Source organism: Macaca thibetana, chromosome 1 (assembly GCF_024542745.1).
Source record: "Macaca thibetana thibetana isolate TM-01 chromosome 1, ASM2454274v1, whole genome shotgun sequence".
Lineage (NCBI taxonomy): Eukaryota > Metazoa > Chordata > Mammalia > Primates > Cercopithecidae > Macaca > Macaca thibetana.
Genome location: NC_065578.1, coordinates 417,633 through 438,181, shown reverse-complemented (window position 1 = coordinate 438,181; position 20,549 = coordinate 417,633). Strand labels below are relative to the sequence as shown.

The 20,549-nt window shown below is 62.6% G+C and overlaps 2 protein-coding genes across 3 annotated transcripts in view; one reads left to right on the top strand and one right to left on the bottom strand.

Annotated features, from left to right (window-relative positions):
• The window catches only part of SDF4 (stromal cell derived factor 4), a 77,106-nt gene that overhangs the window by 53,748 nt on the left and 2,809 nt on the right, over nt 1-20,549 (top strand). The window contains exons 2-5 of one of the 2 annotated variants that reach the window (XM_050786255.1): nt 7,586-7,683; nt 10,796-11,273; nt 16,192-16,328; nt 16,770-16,883. In XM_050786255.1, coding sequence (XP_050642212.1) covers nt 10,948-11,273; nt 16,192-16,328; nt 16,770-16,883 — 577 coding nt within the window. In that variant the 5' untranslated portion in view covers nt 7,586-7,683; nt 10,796-10,947. Of the gene's footprint in view, nt 1-7,521; nt 7,684-10,795; nt 11,274-16,191; nt 16,329-16,769; nt 16,884-20,549 lie in introns of those variants that run through there. The other variant, XM_050786248.1, reaches the window with a different exon arrangement.
• On the bottom strand, nt 4,555-7,295 carry B3GALT6 (beta-1,3-galactosyltransferase 6). The gene has a single exon (XM_050786359.1). The coding sequence runs from the start codon at nt 7,293-7,295 to the stop codon at nt 6,303-6,305; it is 993 nt and encodes a 330-aa protein (XP_050642316.1). The 3' UTR covers nt 4,555-6,302.

The window sequence follows — 20,549 nt, the reverse complement described above, 5'->3', positions numbered from 1 at the left end:
CTCTTGGGGTATGTGGGAGATGTGGCTGCCCTAGCCTGGCCCCTGGCGGCACCTGGGTGTGGACTCTGGGGCTGCAGCCAGGGCAGGCAGGCACTGGAGGCCCAGCTTTGGCATCTGACTTCACCTCCCTCTCTGCGCCTCTGCTGCTGCTGCTGCCCCTGCTGCCCTGCAGCTGGGAGGGTGTCTGCTCCCAGGGCCCCCTGGGCTGCCTTCCAGCCTCTCTGGAGTAAGCTCAGGGCGTTCCTGGGGCCTGTCCCAGGCCACAGACCACACCACACGTTGTGACCACTGTCATCTAGGCCTTGGAACAAGCGTGGCCTGGGGGCATGTTGGGGGCATCTGGGGGGCGTGTGGGATCCAAACAGACCTGCCTGGCCTCCTTTTTAAAAATCTATGTGCCAGGTGCCCTGTGTTGGCCCCGGGTTGACAGCTGTGTGTCCCTGTGGCTGGTGTGTGCGTGCCCACATGTCTGCACGTCCGTGTGGGACGTGCCCTGGGACTGGGACTCTGCAGAGCCAGCAGCACGGCCCCGTGGGAGCAAACGCAGGGCGGCCGTTCAGAGCCCCAGGGCCCGAGCCCTTGGCCGGCCACTCAGTGCCTGCAGCAGGCGTGGCCGGGGTCCCTGGGGTCCAGGAGACCACATGGTCTTGGTCCCACCAGGGACAACACAGGGACCCACGGAGCTGTGATGGCTGCTGCGGCATTTGGGGCTCCCCAAACTGCGTGAAAGGGTCCAGGGAGGGGGCTCCCACACCCAGCTGGGGGCTGCTCAGCACACTGTCCTGAGGGGGAGCTCTTTTCTGCCTGCACAACGCTGCCCTGGGATCTGCTGTGCTTGGAGGCTGCTGGGGGCAGAGCTCGGCGCTGTGTCCTGGGGCCGTCGCTCACGGGCTGGGCTTGGCCAGTCTGCCCTTGGACTCCTAGTTCAGGCCACTCTGAGCTGTGGTGACCTCAGGGCCTGTCCCCCAGGGGTCTCCCTCAGCCTGACCCTGGAATGGCTGCGTGTCTGGGTGTGGGAACACGCCCTGGCCCTGCCTGTGCCTGCTGAGCCACCGGCGTGTCTGTCTGCCTGCGCATCTGACTGCTGCACAGGTGGGCCTGGCACCAGAGGCCTGGGGACAAAGGGTCTTTGTTTGGGAGGCCGGGGGCAGCCCCTGCTCTGGGGCAGTGACTCACGGGTGCCTCGGTGTGATGACAGCCGTGTGTCATGCGTGTGACCCAGCCCAGCAGGGCCTCCTGCCCACCGCACGCCCACGGCCCTCACGAGGGGGTGACGAGAAGCGTGACAGGTGAGGGCTGGGCAAACCCTGTCTCCACAGGGAAGCATCTCCAGACCCCTCAGGCCCCCAGCCCACATGCCCAGGCCTCTCCCTGCCACACGGGTGTGCAGGACGCCTCTCCGCAGCAGGAGGCACCACGGCCGGACTCAGGCCCTCTGGACGGGTGCTTTTTAGGCTGAGTTCGACTGTCCTGGGTCGGAAAGTCTGGGTGGGGCTGGTCTGCAGAGGCGGTCGAGGGTGAGGCACCGTGACCCTGTCACCCCGGTGGGGACTTGGGCCTGGCTCTGCTCATCCCTCACTCTCTCTCCGGTCTGAGGTGGGCGGCTGTGGGTGCAGGGCCCCTGGGGAGGCTGCGGCCGCTGAGACCTTCAGACGCCACCGGAGGGAGGGGCCAGGGCTTGGGTTTCCTTCTGCTCGGGTCACCGGGCTGGGTCAGGCCCCGGTCAGCGGGGAGGGGAGCTGGACTGCGGCCTTCCTGGGCTCCTGTCCTGCCTGCCCGGCTGGCCCTGGAAGATCTGTGGTGTTTACTCTGGGGGATGCAGCTGAGGAGGTCCCGGCAGGGCCACACTCGTAACCCCTGGCTTCTCAGCTGTGGGTGCAGTCTTGCACCCTGGCTAGCTGAGTTGAGGGGTCTTTGCGGCATCCGTGGCCCCGACCAGGGCAGACTGCCTGAGCCCCAGTCCAAGGAGAGGCCTCGCTGGGCAACGCGACCAGAGCAGAGGCCGAGGCTGGATGGGTGGGGAGCACCTGGGGCCTTCCAGATCCCCCTTCCTGCCCCTCCCGCCTCCACCTCCCCTCAGCCCCTCGGCTGCAGTCGCCCCTCCTCGGACCACTCATCCACTGTCCACCTCCGCTGGGAACCCCGGTGAGGGAGGCTCAGACCCTTGGGGAGGGAGGCAGGGATGGGTCTCAGAGAGGCCTTCCGAGGAGGAGCGCGCAGCCTGGGACGGGGTGGGGCCAGATCTTGGTTCTTCTCCTTGGGTGGTTCTGACCTAGCCGGTGCGATACATGTGGCCATCGGGGCAGGGTTGGTGGCACCAGTCTCTGGTAGGAAGGGTGCGGAGAGCAGGGAGGCCAGAGAGGGAGGGGCTGTGAGTGCTGGGGGCGGGAACCCACCCTGGCCCTGAGGGAAAGGAGTGTGGACACCCACAGAGGCCACCTTGATGGGGTGGCCTGGGCTTCAGCTCCCAAGGCTGTGGGAAGGTCCTCTGGGTGGGGGCTGGGAGGAGACCTCAAGGGGAGGCCCAGGGGTTTGGGCTGTGCCCCTCAAAAGCCTCTTGAGGACCCTGAGATTGGCCAGGCCCGTGGGATGGACCCTGAGATTGGCCAGGCCCGTGGGATGGACCCTGAGATTGGCCAGGCCCGTGGGATGGACCCTGAGATTGGCCAGGCCCGTGGGATGGACCCTGAGATTGGCCAGGCCCGTGGGATGGACCCTGAGATTGGCCGGGCCCGTGGGATGGACCCTGAGATTGGCCGGGCCCGTGGGATGGACCCTGAGATTGGCCGGGCCCGTGGGATGGACACAGAGGTCTTTCCCCTCAGCCCACAGTGGGAGAGGGAGACCCCAGCGCACTCCAGAGTAGGAAACCAGGAAAAAGAGCCAAGCCCTTCCCAGGCCCCTGACACCAGGGAGCAGCCCCCGTGGAGCTGGAAACTCCTCTTTCACTGGCTGTCGGTGGGCCCAGGAAGCAGGGCCTGACGTGAACAAGGGGCCTCCTCTCTTCTCCGGGCCCCGCTCTGGGTGCGGAGGGCCGGGCGCGTGGCTGTCTCTGGCCACTAGCTCCCCAGGATTCCGCAAGCCATCTGGGCAGCTGGGGCTTCCATTCCCGCACTGTCAGCCGGTCTCACGGTGCCACAGCTGGGGAGCCTGGGCAGGTGGGGCCACAGGAGGGCCGTGCCCCTCTCAGACCTGAGGACTCGGAGCTGGGACAGGCGGCCAGGGAGAGGGCAGAAGAGTCTGGGGTGACCCAGGCCGCAGGGGCAGCCCTGCTGCAGGCTGGACTGATGAACGCCTTCCGGGAACAGGGTGTGTGCTGAGCCCCAGGAGAAGATCTGGGCCCAGTCAGTGCTGGGCGTCTGTGACACCGCAAGGTTGCAGGAGCCCCTGCCCGCGTCTGCACCGAAGAGTGCCAGGCACAGGCAACTGGGCTGGCACCCTGGGGCTGCTGGACGGGGTGTCTTCCCTCGCAGCCCTGGAGGCCATGCTCCTGACTCTGGGTAGAGCCCTTTCTCGCCTGGTGGGGTGCTGGGGGGTCCTCAATCCTCGGCCTGCAGAGGCGTCGCCTGGATATCAGTCTCTGTGGCCACACAGCGGCTTTTTCCGGGCCTATTCTGATAAGGACACCAGTTCCGTCGGAGTAAGGCCACCTCAGGACCTCGTCTTAATGCGATTCCACCTGCAGCGACCTGACTTCCAGACAAGGTCAGTTTATCTTTTAGGGGGCACAATTCAGTCCCTTAACAGGAGCCTTGACCGCCACGATCCCAGCCAGGCACAGGTGGGCAGGTGGAAACCTGTAAGCCTCGGGTGGGGGCGCCTCCAGACGCAGGTAGCACTTTGCATTTTGGGGGCGACCACCCAGGCCACAGGCCCTGTGGTTACCCAGGGCTGGCCCAGAGAGCTGGAGCCAACGTCAGGTGCCTGTGTACCAGTCATGGGGGGCAGAGGGGCAGGACCAGGGCCCCAGGAGGGCAGAGGGGGGTGCTCTCCTCTTGGGGGATCCTGAAGGGACCAAAGCCCACCCTCTTGGCTTGACCTGCATTCCCTGCCGGCCATGTGCCTCCTGGGGGCTGTGTGCGTGCGTCTGCGCCGTGCCTGCCCAGCCCTGACACCGTCCCCTCCATGGTGGGCTCTCAGGGCCGCCAGAGGAGAAACATCCGTGTGGCTGAGAAGTGTCGGTTGTTTTGTATCCCAGGTTCCCACATGGAAATGAACTCGGTGACTCCCCATCACCCGAGGGCCTCCTGGTTTGGCCCTGGTCTCCGGGAACTGAGTACCCGGGTGTGTGGGGAGCTGTACAAGCTAAGACCAGGGAGGGACGCCTGGGGGAGAGGATGCCACGGCACGTCCACGGTCGAGCGGAGTCGCGGGGCAGGGAGACACCAGGGAGCAGGGAGGATCTACAGGGCAAGTTCGAGGTGAGACCAGAAAGAGCTGTAGCTGCCCCGGCTCTGGGAAGCCCCCAGCCCTCCCGAGGCCCAGCCTTCAGCCCACATGTCCTCTGAACCCGTTCACCACGGCACGGCTGGGGAGGGTCCGCCCAGGGCAGGCTTTGTTCTGACATGAAATTTAATGTCTTAGGCTGAAAAACACCAAATTTCCATTTTTTTGTAGGGCAGAAGTGGTTGCAAACTGGATTTTTAGACTTCCTTGGGAGTCTTGGACATTTGCACTGTTTTCCACAGGGGTCAACTCTTTGGAGCCACGAAGAACTCGGCAGTGCAGGCCAGAGGTGTGGGCGTCCAGCCCTTGGTTCGAATCCCGCTCTCCACTGTCCATGGGATCCTCAGCAAGCCCTCTGGCCTCTCCAAGCACACACAGGGTTCCTCAAGTAATTCCGAACTTCAGAGAAGTCATCCCAGGTAAAATCGAATGGCAGGGACCTGGGACACCGCTGTGATGGGCAGCCCCTGGGCTCGAGTCTGCAACCCCATGGGAGGGCAGGGCCCCATCCTGCTCACACCGGGGTCCCCAGCCCTGGATCCTCACGAGTCCGTGTCCAAGAACAAACTGTGCACAAAGGGAGGTCAGTCTTGTATTCAAGGTGGCCCATCGGAGCTCGAACTCATCTGCCTGACCTAGGGACACCTCCAGTCCCACCCTTTCCTGTTGGAGGTGGGAGAATCACTGTGCAGGTCGCTGACCCACTGACCACAGATCATCACTCCCCTCCACCCCAGCTGTTTCATCCTGAGACCACTGCTGCCTTCAAACGGAAATAACCCAAACCTGCTCCTAAACCCACAACAAGGCTGACCCAGAGCCTAATCCAACCCTCAGCCGAGCCTGACCCTGATGCTCCAGACTGGACCCCAGACCGGCCCCGGCTCCAAAGTGGGACAACAAAGATCACAGCGGGGACCACCCAGGTCCCCAGACAGAAAACCCGTGTTGGACTTCAGGGGGCTCATGGTCACCCCTTGTCCTGGGGCAGCTTTATTTTATTTTGGCAAGGACCGCAGTGTTCACTCTTCTCGTTAAATGAGGGGATTCCAAGGATGTGTTAAGGTAGGTGAGAGGCAAGCCGGGTGCCCGCTGGTCCTGTTAAGGCGGAATTGGAACCGCATCAGCACTCCGGGGTTCGGATTCCTGGAACCTGGGGTGGAGTCTGAAATAAAGCAGCGCCACGCACCCACGGGAAGCCTTAAAAGGAAAATCTCTTCAGAAAGAAACAATGAGTCCAATGACGTGTACACTGAAAAGATAAATGGCCAGTTTTAAAGTTCTCCTGCCTTTAAACACACGCAGCAGCGGGGCCGACGGTACAGGCACCAAGTTCTGACATAGAAGTGTTTCCTGAAACCATGTAAAAAACCCGAGACCTTCACATTGCCAACTTACACTCACATCGACACAAACTTACAATATTTATAAATAAGTTACAAGCAAACACTGAGTTATATTTACCACGAAGTCACTGGACAGAGACCAAAATCCCATGAAATCGGACTGATGTGAAATCACGTTAGATCTGAGACACGTACATGAAAAACGCCACTGATAAGAGACACGGAAGATCGGGGCCCAGCCCCGTGAGCCGGCTGCGGACAGCACGGGGGTCAGCGTGCGGCCGGGCCCCGCTTAGGCTCGCTAAGGTCCAGGAACCGGCACCTCCACCTGGACACGGCGCGCTGTCCCGGCAACCCCCAGGGGTCTCCCAAACGCAGGCCGGGGAGGCAGCGACCACGGGCGTGGCCGCGGGACGGGGGCCCTGGGGCCCGGGCATGGCGCGCGCTCGGCATCTGCCCCAAGGCGCCGCTGGGTGAAGCGGGTGCCCCGGAGGGCCGGGCCGCGGCGGCTCAGGGGATGCCCTCCCTTCTCTGGCAGCACTGCGAGGGCGGCGCGGACCAGTCGTACACGTAGGACAGGCGCAGCTGCACCTCGCGCTTGCACAGGCGGCCCTCGCGCGCCAGCGTCGCGTGCTTCTCCAGCATGTCCTCCAGGCTCTGCTTGTGCGTCACCAGGTACTGGTTGCTGCAGCCGCGGGACCGGTACTCGGTGTCGAAGCGCGGGTCGTGCTCGCGCTGCACGTCCACCGGCGCCAGCCAGGCGCCCAGAGACACGTCCTCGCTGTGCCAGGCGCGCAGGTAGTCGCGGCTGAGGCGCAGGTAGCGCACCAGGTCTGCCGAGAGCACGTAGCCGCCGCCCAGCGCGTAGGGCAGGTAGTAGTCGCAGAGCTGCCAGGCGGCCTCGCGCCAGCGTCCCCCGGGCTTGACGCGGCCGCGGCCCGAGAAGAAGCCCCAGTAGAGGCGGCGGCGGCGCGCGGGGTCGCGGGCGCGCAGCTCCGCCAGCAGCGCGTCCAGCCGCGCGAAGGAGTCGTCGTCCGCCTTGAGCACGAACTCGAAGGCCACGTGCTCGTCCAGCCAGGCCAGCATGGCCAGCACCTTGGCCGTGAGGTTTTCGTAGGCGTCGCGCAGCGCGGGCAGCAGCAGCAGGTCCCCGTGCCGCGCCTGCTCCCGCTCCAGGGCGCGCCGCTCCTCGGTGCCCAGGCCGGCCGTGCCCACGGCGAAGCGCGCCCACACGTCGCCCGGGGCCCCGCGCCGCGCCAGCCACGTGCTGCGGATCACGCTGCGGCGCTCGGCGGCGCGGGGCGCGCTGGCCACCAGCACGGCCAGAAAGGCGGCGGCGGCGCGCGCGGGCGCGGGGGGCGGGGGGCTGCGGCCCGACGCCGTCCTGGGGCCCCCGGGCTCGCCCGCGCAGCGCGCCAGGTACAGCAGCGCCGCCCCGCACAGCGCCAGCGCGCCCAGGCCTAGCGCCGCCCGCCGCCGCCACGCGCGCCGCAGCAGCTTCATGGCGCCCGCGCCGGGCCGGCGGCCCAGGCCGGACGAGCGAGTGCGCAAGCGCCGCCGGCTCGGGGCGGTGCGCGTGCGCACGGTGCTTCCGGGAGCGCGCCTGGGCCTTCAGCGGACGCCAGGCTCGGGGGCGCTCGGAGGTCGGCAGCACCAGGAGCGGCTGTCACGTGGCCTCGGGCACCCTTCTCATTGGTCAACCTCGGAGCGGCCCCGCGACCGCTTCCGCCCGAAGGAGAGATGGTGGCGCCGGCGTCCCCTCAGTGAGGTCGCGCGCGTTCGCACCGCCTCCGCCCGCAAGAAAGATGGCAGCGGCCTGATCCGGGCCCGTTGACGGCGTCACGGGCGCTTCGCTCCGGTCCTCGGATCCAGGGCGCGGGGAGGCAGGCCGGTGAGTGAGGGTCCCGGGGCGGCCGTTGCAGGCCGCTAGGCCAAGTGTCCACGCCGGCCGGACGGCGAGGGCGGGTCTGGAGGCCGCCGCCGTCTCCTGCCCTGGGCTGGGGCACCGTCCGTCCGCTCGGCCTCGAGCCCTGGCGAGACTTCGCCGCCACCGGGGCTTCCGGGACTCCGGGGGGCAAGGACGGGCCGACGACGCGGGCCTCTCCGGCCGCCGGCACGTCTGGTCTTCTATTGGCCAAAACCTACGAGTGCCACCGCGAAACGGAGGCCGAGGGAGTCTGGTTGGACTCGCGTTTATCGGCGAGGCGACCTTGGACGAGCTGTCCCGCTTCCCTGCGCCTCCGCCTCCGCTTCTGAACTCGCGGACCCCCCTCCCCAGTTTGTAGGGTCTGGAGAGGTGAAGTCGGCTGCGTGGAGCGCTTGGTGTCTGGCTCAGAGGCGGTGTCATGAACCCTGTCGAGCTTTTAGAATCCAACCGTGTGTGTTCGCCGCCGGAAATAGCCGCGTTCCACCCGAGCTGAAGCCCGGGGATGGCGGAGACATAGCGTCTCTGTCTAAGCTGTTGACCACGTCCGCTTCGCAAGGGTGTGCTGAGTCCACGCTGGGAACTGAGCTGCTGGGGGATGGCGAAGTGGAAACCCCATTCCGGTGGGACAGGCCGGCGCCGCTGTGCTGCGAGCCTCGCTCACGGTGATGGAGAGATACTCTGAAGCCAGGGGAGGAAGCGCCACTTGATGGACTCCTGATATTTATAGTTATTTTGGGGTTACTTTTTTTTCCCCCTTTTTCGAGACAGGTTTCTTTTTTTTTTTTTTGAGACGGAGTCTGGCTCTGTCCCCCAGGCTGGAGTGCAGTGGCGCAATCTCCGCTCACTGCAAGCTCCGCCCCCCGGGTTCACACCATTCTCCTGCCTCAGCCTCCTGAGTAGCTGGGACTACAGGCGCCGCCACCACGCCCGGCTGATTTTTTGTATTTTTAGTAGAGACGGGGTTTCACTGTGTTAGCCAGGATGGTCTCGATCTCCTGACCTCATGATCCGCCCGCCTCGGCCTCCCAAAGTGCTGGGATTACAGGCGTGAGCCACCGCGCCCGGCCTTGTTTTTGTGTTTTAAAGAGACACGGTCTCACTGCGTTGCCCAGGCTGGTCTCACCGTCCTCCTGCCTCAAGTATACCGTGTAACTCATCAAGATAAGTAGAATCAAGAACTAGCCTTGTTCTCTCTAGGAACAAAGTACACTCTCTTTGCTTGCCACAGAATGTGTTTTACGACTGTAGTTAGTGGAGTCAGCACCAGGAGGAGGTGTCTTGGTTCTTAACCAGGACACTCCCCTGGTCAGGCGAGCTGGGACAACAGGAACAGAATTATACCACCACTAGGGAAGGGAAAAACCCTCAGCCATGTTCAGAAAATCAGGCCGGGTGCGTGGCTCACGCCTGTAGTCCCAACACTTTGGGAGGCCAAGGCAGGAGAATCACTTGAGGTCAGGAGTTCGAGGCCAGCCTGGCCAACATGGTGAAACCCTATCTCTACTAAAAATACAGAAATTAATGGAGCGTGGTGGCAGGCGCCTGTAATCCCAGCTAACTGGGAGGCCGAGGCAGGAGAATCACTTGAACCTGGGAGGCGGAGGTTGCAGTGAGCCGAGACTGCACCACTGCACTCCAGCCTGGGCGACAGAGTGAGACTCTCTCAAAAAAAAAAAAAAAAAAAAAACCAGACATGACCCCTCACCCGGGGCTTCCTTCCTTGGGTGACCCCAGGCTTGTACCCCTGTTGGTTTGTGGCAGAGACTGCACTGACTTCAAGGCCCTTTCATGGCGGCCCCACTGGCGTTTCTCGGTGCCTGGAGGCAGCATTTCTCTGTCTAATATTACACAAGGTAGCATTCATTGAGCGCCTACTGTGTGCAGAGTGGCAGGTGCCAGGACAGTGAAGCTGAGTAAGACGGCCACAGGAGCCTCAGTCCATGTGTGTTCAGGGAACAGCTGCAACACGGGTCGGGGGGGCCTCAGCGGCACCCAGAAGGACCCGCAGGTGTTTGCCGGAGGAGCCGACTGTGAAAGTAGCAAGCTCGTGGGTGGGAAGGACCCCGAGTTTCCTTTGGGATACGTGAGGCATGAGGCCCTGTGAGCCCCTGCTTCCCACCAGGACTGGCCATGCCTCGGACGCCAAGACAGGCTTCTGGGCTCCCCAGCCTTGGCGTTCGCTTACGAGTGTGGGCAAGGGCACGTGTGTGTAATATGTGCATGCATGAGTGTGGACGTGTGTGTGCGCACCTCTGTGTGTGGGGGCTGTGTTTGCTGGGACCAGGCCCTGACACCCTCTGCCCTTAGGGTTGGCTGTCTTCGCAAAGCCTGGTGGTGGGGGGGCAGGGAGAGCCTCCTGTTTCTTAGTGAGAAGCTGAGGCCTGGGAGACCACATGACTTAGCCAAGGTCATAGATCTCAAGAATGTTCAAGTCAGGGTCTGGAGAGTGACCATAACCCCATGGGCCAGTGGCATGATGCCAGGAGGGACAGAGCCAGGCCCCACAGGAAGGCTGTGCTGTAGGTGTTGGGCGGCGGGGACAGGTTAGCCCCTGGAGGTGTTGACGGTTCAGGAGAGAGCTGGAAAGATGGAGAGACAGGGCTGAAAACTCAGTGTCTGTAAAATAGGGGAAAAAATCTAGGCACAGTGACTCATGCCTGTAATCCCAGCACCTTGGGAGACTGAGGCAAAAGGATCGCTTGAAGCCAGGAGTTTGAGACCAGCCTGGGCAATACAGCAAGACCTGTCTCTGCAAAAGATAAAATAAAAATAAATTAGCCCGGCATGGTGGTGCGCGCCTGTGGTTGCAGCTGCTCGGGTGGCTGAGGCGAGAGCATCCCCTGAGCCCAGGAGTTCGTGGTTGCAGTGAGCCGTGGTCGCCACTGCACTCCAGCCTGGGTGACAGAGCAAGACCCTGTTTCTAAAAATAAAGAAAAAACACCACGTGTGATCTGGGGAAAACAATGCCACGTGTGGTCTGGATCCTGTGAATTGAGGATGTGTTTCATGTTGCAGGATAGACGTGCTTGGGGAAGTCTTTGCTAGTCTCACTAATGACGTGTCTGTGTCTCTGCAGCCCGTGAGCCGCTCGTCCCAGCCTGTAGCCGTCCTGGGGACACAGAGCCCTCCGTGGTGCCTGGGGCTTGGATTGGAGCCAGGACCTCACTTCCTCCTCTGCCCCTGCCCCTGCCCCTCCCAGCACCTGGCCCACACCCAGCAGCCCACCCCATGGTCTGGTCCTGGGTGGCGATGGCGTCCAGGTGGGGTCCCCTCGTCGGCCTGGCTCCGCGCTGCCTCTGGCTCCTGGGGGCGGTACTCCTGATGGATGCATCAGCACGGCCTGCCAACCACTCGTCCACTCGAGAGAGAGCGGCCAACAGGGAGGAGAACGAGATCCTGCCCCCGGACCACCTGAACGGGGTGAAGCTGGAGATGGACGGGCACCTCAATCGGGGCTTCCACCAGGAGGTCTTCCTAGGCAAGGACCTGGGGGGCTTTGAGGAGGACGTGGAGCCGCGGCGGAGCCGGAGGAAGCTGATGGTCATCTTCTCCAAGTAGGTGCCGCGTGTGCCCAGGCTGGGGGCCGCTGCGTACGCTCGCCCGTGTGTTCCTGGCCTGGCTTTGCGCAGCGGGGGCGCCACATCCTGCGTCAGGACCTGCCGGGCTGGGAGGGCGTGCCGGGCTGGGAAGGCGTGCCGGTGATCAGCGCCACTTCCAGCCTGCTGTGTTTGCACTGAGGCCTGTGCTGGCAACCTGGAGCGGCTTCTTGAAGGCCCTGGGTCCAGTGAGGGCTCAGAGGGCCAGAGTGGGCTGCGTGGCTGTGCCTAGGACAGTCTGGAGGAGGAGCCCTCCGGGACTGTGGTGGTCAGTGTCCTCCATGCTGAGGGGCAGATGCCGGCCACGGGCAGCCTCTGCAGGCTGCAGCACCAGTTGGACGAGGCCTGGCTGAGGAGTGAGGGGCAGCCACGGGCAGCTGGAGAGCTGGTACAGGGTGCTCTGGGCTCCTCCTGACACACCCTCTGCCCTGTGTGTCTGGGGTTCCTGTCACACACGGGTGGGCAGTGTGTCGTACGCGGGCTGGGACACGGGTGGGCAGTGTGTCGTACGCGGGCTGGGACACGGGTGGGCAGTGTGTCGTACGCGGGCTGGGACACGGGTGGGCAGTGTGTCACACGCGGGCTGGGACACGGGTGGGCAGTGTGTCGTATGCGGGCTGGGACACGGGTGGGCAGTGTGTCACACACGGGCTGGGACACGGGTGGGCAGTGTGTCGTACGCGGGCTGGGACACGGGTGGGCAGTGTGTCACACACGAGCTGGGACACGGGTGGGCAGTGTGTCGTACACGAGCTGGGACACGGGTGGGCAGTGTGTCGCACACGGGCTGGGACACGGGTGGGCAGTGTGTCACACACGGGTGGGCAGTGTGTCGGGCAGTGTGTCGTACGCGGGCTGGGACACGGGTGGGCAGTGTGTCACACACGGGCTGGGACACGGGTGGGCAGTGTGTCACACACGGGCTGGGACACGGGTGGGCAGTGTGTCACACACGGGTGGGCAGTGTGTCGTACGCGGGCTGGGACACGGGTGGGCAGTGTGTCACACACGGGCTGGGACACGGGTGGGCAGTGTGTCACACACGGGTGGGCAGTGTGTCGTACGCGGGCTGGGGGTGTGTGGGGTTGGCTTGTTTTGCTGGCCTGTTCGAGAGCAGAGCTGTGCTGTCAGTGGCCCATCCCTGCCCCCGCCCTGCCACGTCCCCGAGGCTCCCTCGCTGCCTCTGTGCCTAGTGCCGAGCTTTCTCCCCCGACCCCATCCTCGAGTCTCGGGAGCCTTGTGTAAGGGATATAAGATGAGTCAACCTGACCACTCACCCACAAGGAGCCAGGTGCTGCACGGGAGCCTTACTCCTTGTGGCACGGCCGGGGTGCCCTGCGGTGTGGCCCTGGAGCCCATGTGCACTCAGCGCTGGCCTCACTCCTGGAGGCAGAGCAGGGTCAGGACATGCCCATGAGTCCTTCAGGCCAGCCGGGGTGCTGGGCAGGGAGCCAGGGTGCAGGTGAGAGAACACTCTGGGCCTCCTGGGACCTGTGGGACCCGGGCATACGGAGGCAGCCCCTGCCACAGGGCGTGGCCACAGGCTCACCTTCCTGCAGGGCCTGGTGCTCCAGGGCCAGTGCAGAGGGGCAGGTGGCAGAGCTGGTGAGCAAGGGGGTTGGGCAGGGCTGGGGCCCAGGGGTGCAGGTACAGGTAGGGAAGGTGTGAGGACTGGCCTGGCTGTGCCAGGGCCCTGGGCTGAAGGCCAGGCAGGAGGGCCCTGAGGATCCAGGTTTTTGGGCAGAGCACAGGTGAGCTGGTGGGACAGAGACACGGTGCCAGCTGGAGGACCTGGGCGCCAGGTGTGGCGTCCCTTTGCACCTCTCCCCAGATGGCATGGTTCAGGGATCCTTTCGCAGCCTGAGTTCACTTGGTGGTGACCTGACCAACCATGAAGAGGCTGCTGGTGCTCCCTGGGGCCTGTCAGGTTCACTACCCTGAGCTCACGCAGGCCTGGCTCACGGCGTCACAGGGGAGGGTCCCCGTCCCTGCTCGGCCAGTGCTGAGGGTGGGCTGCATGCCTGGGCGAGGGGAGTTGAGGCGTCTGCTCGGCGCATCTCCGGCTGGACCGGGGTTTCTTTTTGGTGCCTGTAACAAAACCCCGAGCCATCTCGTTTGAGGAGGAGGCGGGGTCTCATTTGAGGAGGCGGGGGGCGTGGAGAGTGGGACGTAGCAGCAGGTCTCCGGGTCCCCGACACCAGCGCCGAGCGGCGACAGCGGCCGCCGTGGGTGTTCAGACTTCCCTCCCCAGCATGCGGGTCCCTTCTCACCCCCCTTCCGCGCAGGGCCCTGTCCCTCCAGGACCTGTGTTCACTCAGCTGTCCTGTCTCCTCTGGGCTGGGACGGCATCTCAGACTCCGGTTTTTTTGTGGACGTAACAGTTCTGAGGAGGACTGAACAGGAGGTTTTAGAATGTCCCTCAGTGGGATGTGTTTCCTCCTGACTGTACAGTGTTGAGGGTTTTTGGAAAGAACACCCAGAGGGGAGGTGCCCTGTCCTAGGGGCTTTTCAGCTTCACTTTCCTTCCCGCTTCCCAGCACCATGAGATGCTCCAGGCTTTACTTCCCGCTTCCTGGCACTGTGAGGTGCTCTAGGCTTGCCTCTGTGCCGCCTGCCCCAGTGCAATAGCTGCTGCCTTTCCAGGGACCCCTGGCTCCTGTGGCTGGAGCTGGAAGCCAGGGTCTGGGCACGGGGCATCTTGCCCTTGTCCTCTCAGGAGTCAGAGGTCGATAACACGCGTGTGCACTAGCCCAGTCACATCTGCGTGCTGCCAACCCTGTTCATGTGTGTGTGCTGTGTACACGCGGGTCTGGCCTGTGTACCTGCATGTGTGCATGCCAGTCCATGTACCTGCACCGCCCTGCAGCCGTGTCTTCAGGCACCTGAGTTTGGATGAGCGACTCCTCGCTGACGTCTTGACTGGAATCCTGCGCCACGTGGTTCTTTCCACCTTTTTGTTCTGCTCGTGTGCACCCATGTCTGTGGCGCATGTGGAGCATGTGGTGTCTGTGGCGTGTGTGGAGCACGTAGAGCATGTGGCCTGTGTCTGTGGTGTGTGTGGAACGTGTGGCATGTGTGACCCGTGTCTGTGGTGCATGTGCGCTGTGTGGAGCATATGGCCTGTGTCTGTGGCACGTGTGGCATGTGTGGAGCTTGTGGTCCATATCTGTGGCGCGTGTGGAGCGTGGCCAGAGCAGTCGGGGATGCTGCTGTCCACGCGAGGCTCCCCAGGTGCCCCACCTGCCACACGGCCATCCAGGCGGCGCCCTTCCCGGCCGGTGTACTGTGGGGACTGTGGAGCTGAGGGTGCCTCCCAGGCCCATCCACCTCTGGGCTGCCGTGGCTGCTGAGGGAGGGGCGTGTGTGAGCGGTGGCCTGGCCTCCTTCTGTGGGGATCTCTGCCCAGTGCCTCTGAGCCGTGCCTGCGGTGTGTGCACCATGGAAGCTGGCCTGGCCCAGGTCCGAGAGGCCACACCCACCTGACGAGGGCCTGCTTGCCACCTCGTAACGTGGCCGCGGCTGCCCCTGAGTGGAGCATGGGGCAAGGGGCCAGGGCACCCTACTCTCAGGGACGCCTCCAGCAAATGCACCAGCCGGGGTCTCGAGACCTTGCACCTCTGGAAGCCCTGCCTCCCAGCGCTGTTGCCCTGGGGTTAGGTTTCCAACAGGTGAGCTCAGGACACGTGCAGCCTCAGCAGGGGCAGGTGCTTGTGGCTTCCACGAGGACATGATGGTAAAGCCGAGCTCTGTGAAGCTGGGATGGAAGTGACTTGTCCTGGGGCCTTGGCCTCCTGACCTGGCCTGTGCTGACGCTGTGTCCTCAATCTGTGTCCCTGTCTCCCAAGTCTTTGGACACAATGTTAAGTCCCCACAGGCTCTTTTTCCTCAATCTTATCACTTGACGTTTATATGAAGGGTTTTGTTTTGTCTTGTTTCGAGTCGGGGTCTTGCTGTGCTGCCCAGGCTGGAGTGCAGTGGTGGTATCACAGTTCGCTGCAACCTCCATGCCCCAGGTTCAGGCAGTCCTCCCGCCCCAGCCTCTTGAGTAGCTGAGACCACAGGTGCACGCCATCGCACCTGTCAGATTTTCGTAATTGTTTTTTGTAGAGGTGGGGTCTCCCTATGTTGCCCAGGCTGGTCTTGAACTCCTGGGCTCAAGTGATCCACCCATCTCAGCCTCCCAGCGTGCTGGGATTCTAGGTGTGGCCACTGTGTCCGGCCTGTATGAAGGTTTTTCTGTAGCCACACGTGAAGCATCTAAAATAAAACATGGGCTGGGCCTGGTGGCCACACCTGGAATCTTAGCACATTGGGAGGCTGAGGTGGGTGGATCATTTGAGGTCAGGAGTTTGAGACCAGCCTGGCCAGCATGATGAAACCCTATTTCTACTAAAAATACAAAAATTAGCCGAGCATGGTGGTGGGCCCCTGTAATCCTAGCTACTTGGGAGGCTGAGGCAGGAGGATCACTTGAACTCGGGAGGTAGAACTTGGAGTGAGCCGAGATTGTGCCATTGCACTCCAGCCTGGGCGACAGAGTGCGACTCCGTCTCAAAAAATAAAACGTGAAGAGTGTGACTTTCGGAAGCTGTGGTTGGAGAGGGGAGTCTGGTGGTGATTCTGTGTGACGGAGGGGGAGGGTCCATGCATCCCCCTGGGGAGGGGACCATGGCATCCACCTTCCCCAGTGTCTCTGGCGTGGCCCCCCCCACCCCGGCCCCCACGTCCCAGATGTTTCTTGTGTCGTCCGGTGGAGCCTGTCACCGTCGGTGGCAGGTTCACACTGCCATGGAGTACTGGGCCGGCGGCGTCCATCTGGCTGTTCAGGGTCTGGGGGCCCAGTCTGATGGCCGCCTGCCCATCTGCTGTCCTGCAGGGTGGACGTGAACACCGACCGGAAGATCAGTGCCAAGGAGATGCAGCGCTGGATCATGGAGAAGACGGCCGAGCACTTCCAGGAGGCCATGGAGGAGAGCAAGACACACTTCCGTGCCGTGGACCCCGATGGGGACGGTACTGCGGCCGGGCCGGGGTGGGGGCGGCGGGCAGGGCCATGGGCCTTGCCTGGTGCCTGGAGGGCAGACAGTCCAGTTCTGAGGGATGGGCGGTGGGGAGGCATCAGCCGGAGACCCTGAGGTGTGGTGGGCGCTGAAAGCTGGGTTCGTGATGCCAGAATCTTGGTGACAAAGGCGTGTGTGCCAAGCACTGGGCGTGGCCCATGGAAGGCGCCTCTTAGGACTTTGGGGCCTTCACCTGGTGGTGCCGAGGCACAGACATTCCCAGCTGGCCTCACAGGTGAGGAGGCGGGTGCGGGGTGCTGGCCGGGGCCCTGGGGCTCCAGACACTGGCATCCTGCCGCCTCCAGCCCGGGCAGCAGAGCAATACCCCATCTCAATGGAAGAAGAAGTTCGGCTCAGTGTCAGACATCCTGACAGGTGTGACCTGCTCTTCCAGGCCATGTGTCATGGGACGAGTATAAGGTGAAGTTTTTGGCGAGTAAAGGCCATAGCGAGAAGGAGGTTGCCGACGCCATCAGGCTCAACGAGGAGCTCAAAGTGGATGAGGAAAGTGAGTGCTCAGCCAGGCTCCTGCCGCAGGTCTCAGGCCTCCCATGCATGCATGTGTGCGTGTGGTGTGTACGAGTGCGCCGTGCATGTGTGCTCGTGAGTACGTGTGTGCTCGTGAGTACGTGTGTGTCGTGAGTACGTGTGTGTCGTGTGTACGAGTGCGCCGTGTGTGCTCGTGAGTACATGCGGGGTGTGTGCGTGTCGTGTGTACGAGTGCGCCGTGCATGTGTGGGTGTGCTTGTGAGTACATCCGGGTGGCCGTTCGTGTGTGCTCGTGAGTACATGCAGGTGAGTGCGCCCTCACGCCCATTGTATGTGCTCGTGCACACATGTTCATCCTAACTGTATGGCCCAACCTGGGTGGTGGTGGCTGTCAGGAGGGAAGTGGATGAGGCCATTGCCAACTCAGGCACCACCCAGGGGTTTGGTGGGGAGTGTGTGAGCTGTGCCCGGGCGGCTCTCAACTCTGCTGGTGACGGCACCTTCACGGCCGTTACTCAGTTGGGTCCTGCAGAGAATCTGAGGCTGTGCATCTGGGGTGGGACCTGCCCCATACTCTGAAGGCCACCTGAGGCAGAGTTTCCCAGGGAGAGGGCACAGCCTGTGCCTGAGGGCTTGGCCCTGTGGTTTGGGTCTGCTGGAGACATTTTGTGTGGCCGTCAGGTGGTCACCAGAGAGTGGTCAGGTCCCAGGGGGAGGCTCTTCCTTGGGTCTGGGGTGTGGCCGTTGGCCAGCAGGGCAACCTCAGCCCTGGGCGGGTCTGAGCTGGTGCCTCTGTGTGAAGAGGGTGGGGCCAGGTGGGGCCCGGCACCCGGGCTAAGGCCAGGCGAGGGGAGAGCCAGGCCACCCTGCACGGGGCAGGTCTGGGAGCGCTGTCCGGGCAGAAGCCCCTGCTGGCTCAGTCGTGAGGCACAGCTGAGCGGGTACTGTGGCGTTGCTGCCACCCTGGGGCTCTGCGTGCCCTTCCCGGTTGTGCCCGTTGTCTGGTTTGGGCTTTGTGGAGAATGTGCAGCGACGCCGGTTCCGTCGCGTCTCGGCGTCCTGGGGTGGCGTCTCTGCTGCCCCTCAGGGAGCCGTGTTGTTTACGGGGCTGGTCACGTGATAGACGGGGCCGCTCCTGGCAGGCTGGGTGTATCTTACACCTTTATTTGTTGTGCCTGCTCAACCTATCAGTAACACACATTTCCTCACCAGAGTCTGAAGGCAAACCTCCTCTTAATTTCTTTCTTTTTTCATGAGACGGTCTCACTCTGCTGCCTACCCTGTACCTTCCCGGGCGCAAGGCAGTCCTCCCACCTCAGCCTCCCAGGTGGCCGGGACCTCAGTCACTGTCACCATGCCAGGCTAATTTTTGTATTTTTTGTATGGACAGATTTTGCTCTGTTGGCCAGGTTGGCTTGAAACTCCTGGACTCAAGTGATCCGCCCACGGCAGCCTCCCAGAGTGATCGGTGTGAGCCACTGCACCTGCTCTTAACCTCTCTTTTTTTAATTTTTAATTTTTTATTGTTTGAGAGTGAGGGTCTCACTGTTGCCCAGGCTGGAGTGCACTGGTGCAATCTCGGCTCTCTGCAGCCTCCACATTCTGGGCTCAATCTGTCCTCCTCGGAGAATAAAAAAAGTAAAGGTGTAAGATACGTTCCTGCCAGGAACGGCCCGTATCATGTGACCAGCCCCCATGGCGGGGCGGCCTCCTGAGTAACTGGGACCACCAGTGCGTGCCACCATGCCCCACTGATGCAAAAATATATATTTTGTAGACACAAGATCTCCTCATGTTGCCTTAGGCAGGTGTCAAACTCTTGGGGTTTGAGAGGGTTCAAGTGACCCGCCTGCCTCGGCCTCCCCCCATCCTGGAGTTGCAGGCGTGAGCTCCTGTGCCTGGCCTTGACCTTCTAGAATGATGTGGAGACTTTTGAGCCTGTTGGCTCTGCCTGCCCTTCTCCCAGTTCATGTACTCTCCTCTGGAGTTTGGTCGTGTCCTTTCTAAATTTTACCAATTGGACGTTAAAAAAACTAAAAAAGGCCGGGCGCATTGGCACACGCCTATAATCCCAGCACTTTGGGAGGTCGAGGCAGGCGGATCACGAGGTCAGGAGATTGAGACCATCCTGGCTAACACGGTGAAAACCCGTCTCTACTAAAAAATACAAAAAATTAGCCAGGCGTCGTGGCGGGCGCCTGTAGTCCCAGCTACTCGGGAGGCTGAGGCAGGAGAATGGTGTGAACCCGGGAGGCGGAACTTGCAGTGAGCTGAGATCCGGCCACTGCACTCCAGCCTGGACGACAGAGTGAGACTCCGCCTCAAAAAAAAAAAAAACTAAACTCAAAATAAGAATCTCCCTGTGTTGCCCAGGCTGGTCTCGAACTCCGGCCTCAGCCTCTCAGCGTGCTGGGATTACAGGCACAAATCCCAGTACCTGGCCAACTTGGATGTTATTATTTCCTTTCTGAAAGAGTGGTTTACGTTTTCCTCACCGCACACGGTTTGTGCCTCCACCCGGGTCCCGCGTTCCCTGCTGTCCTGCCGGTGCCTTTAACCTTCGTCCCGTTGGTGAGCTTTTGTGCAGCAAGTCCAGCCTGCTGGCGATGTGCTGTGGTGGGAGGCCCTTGTGTTTGCCCGCGCCCCAACTCCGATTGTGTCTGTCTGTCCTTGGTGCCATCTTCTGCCCAGGACATGTCCCACCTGGACCTAGAGCCCTGTGACATCCCTGTGAAGCCTTCGTCCACCTTTGGGGCTCAGCAGAGGTGTATGTAGAATTCACTCTGCGTTCTGGAGGTCCCCGTGCGTGCTGAGGTGCCGTTCCCTGCCCAGCCGTGTCCGATCCGTCTTGGTCCCCCCGACCTCGGGGTGCCTAGGACCCCCCACCCCTTCGGGTATTTGGTTTCTGGCTCGGGAAGAGCAGTGGCCAGGTCCTGGAGGGAGGGCCTGGGAAGCACTGGTAGGCGTTGCTCCAGCGACCTCCGACCCCTCCCTGCATGGCTCCTGTGAGGGCCATGGCATGAGTCCTGGGGCTGCTGTTCTCGTGCTGCAGACCTGATTCTGGGGACTGCGGTGAAGGCATGGCAGGCGGGCATCGCCCCTGTCCCCTGCCTCCGTTGCTACATCTCTCTGGGTCTGAGGTTGGGGCTGGGCGGCGGCTGTGAGAATCCTGTGCTGGAGAAGGCAGCTCTCAGCCGGCCTGTCTGGGGCATCTGTGCCTGTCCTGAGTGAGTCTCAGTTCAGCCCCGTCCATCCCTCCCAGGAGCTGCGGTGGAGCCAGACAGGGAGGGATGCCCCAGGACCCGCAGCCCCGTCACTCCTGTCTTCCTTTAAGTGAACTGGTCGTGTAGGAGGAGGTTGTTCAGAAGGGGATGAGGAGACGGCAACTAGGCCTCATCCTCCTGCAGTGACTGTAACCCAGAGGCTGCGGCGTTTGTGGCAGGGGCTGCGGCCAGGGCAGAGTCGGGCCTCACTTGCAGGGGCTGAGCCTCAACACTGGACTTGGCCACTGACCACAGCGAGCCCCAAGATGGGGCAGGAGGTTGTGGTTCTGCCCTGGAGACCGAGACAGGCCTGGGCTGAGGGTGGCATGGGGCCCTTGGGATGCGTGGGGACCTCGGGGTGAGGGGTCGTCAGGGCCGGGAGGGCACAGCGGGAGCGCGGGGGCCACACACCCAGAGGCAGT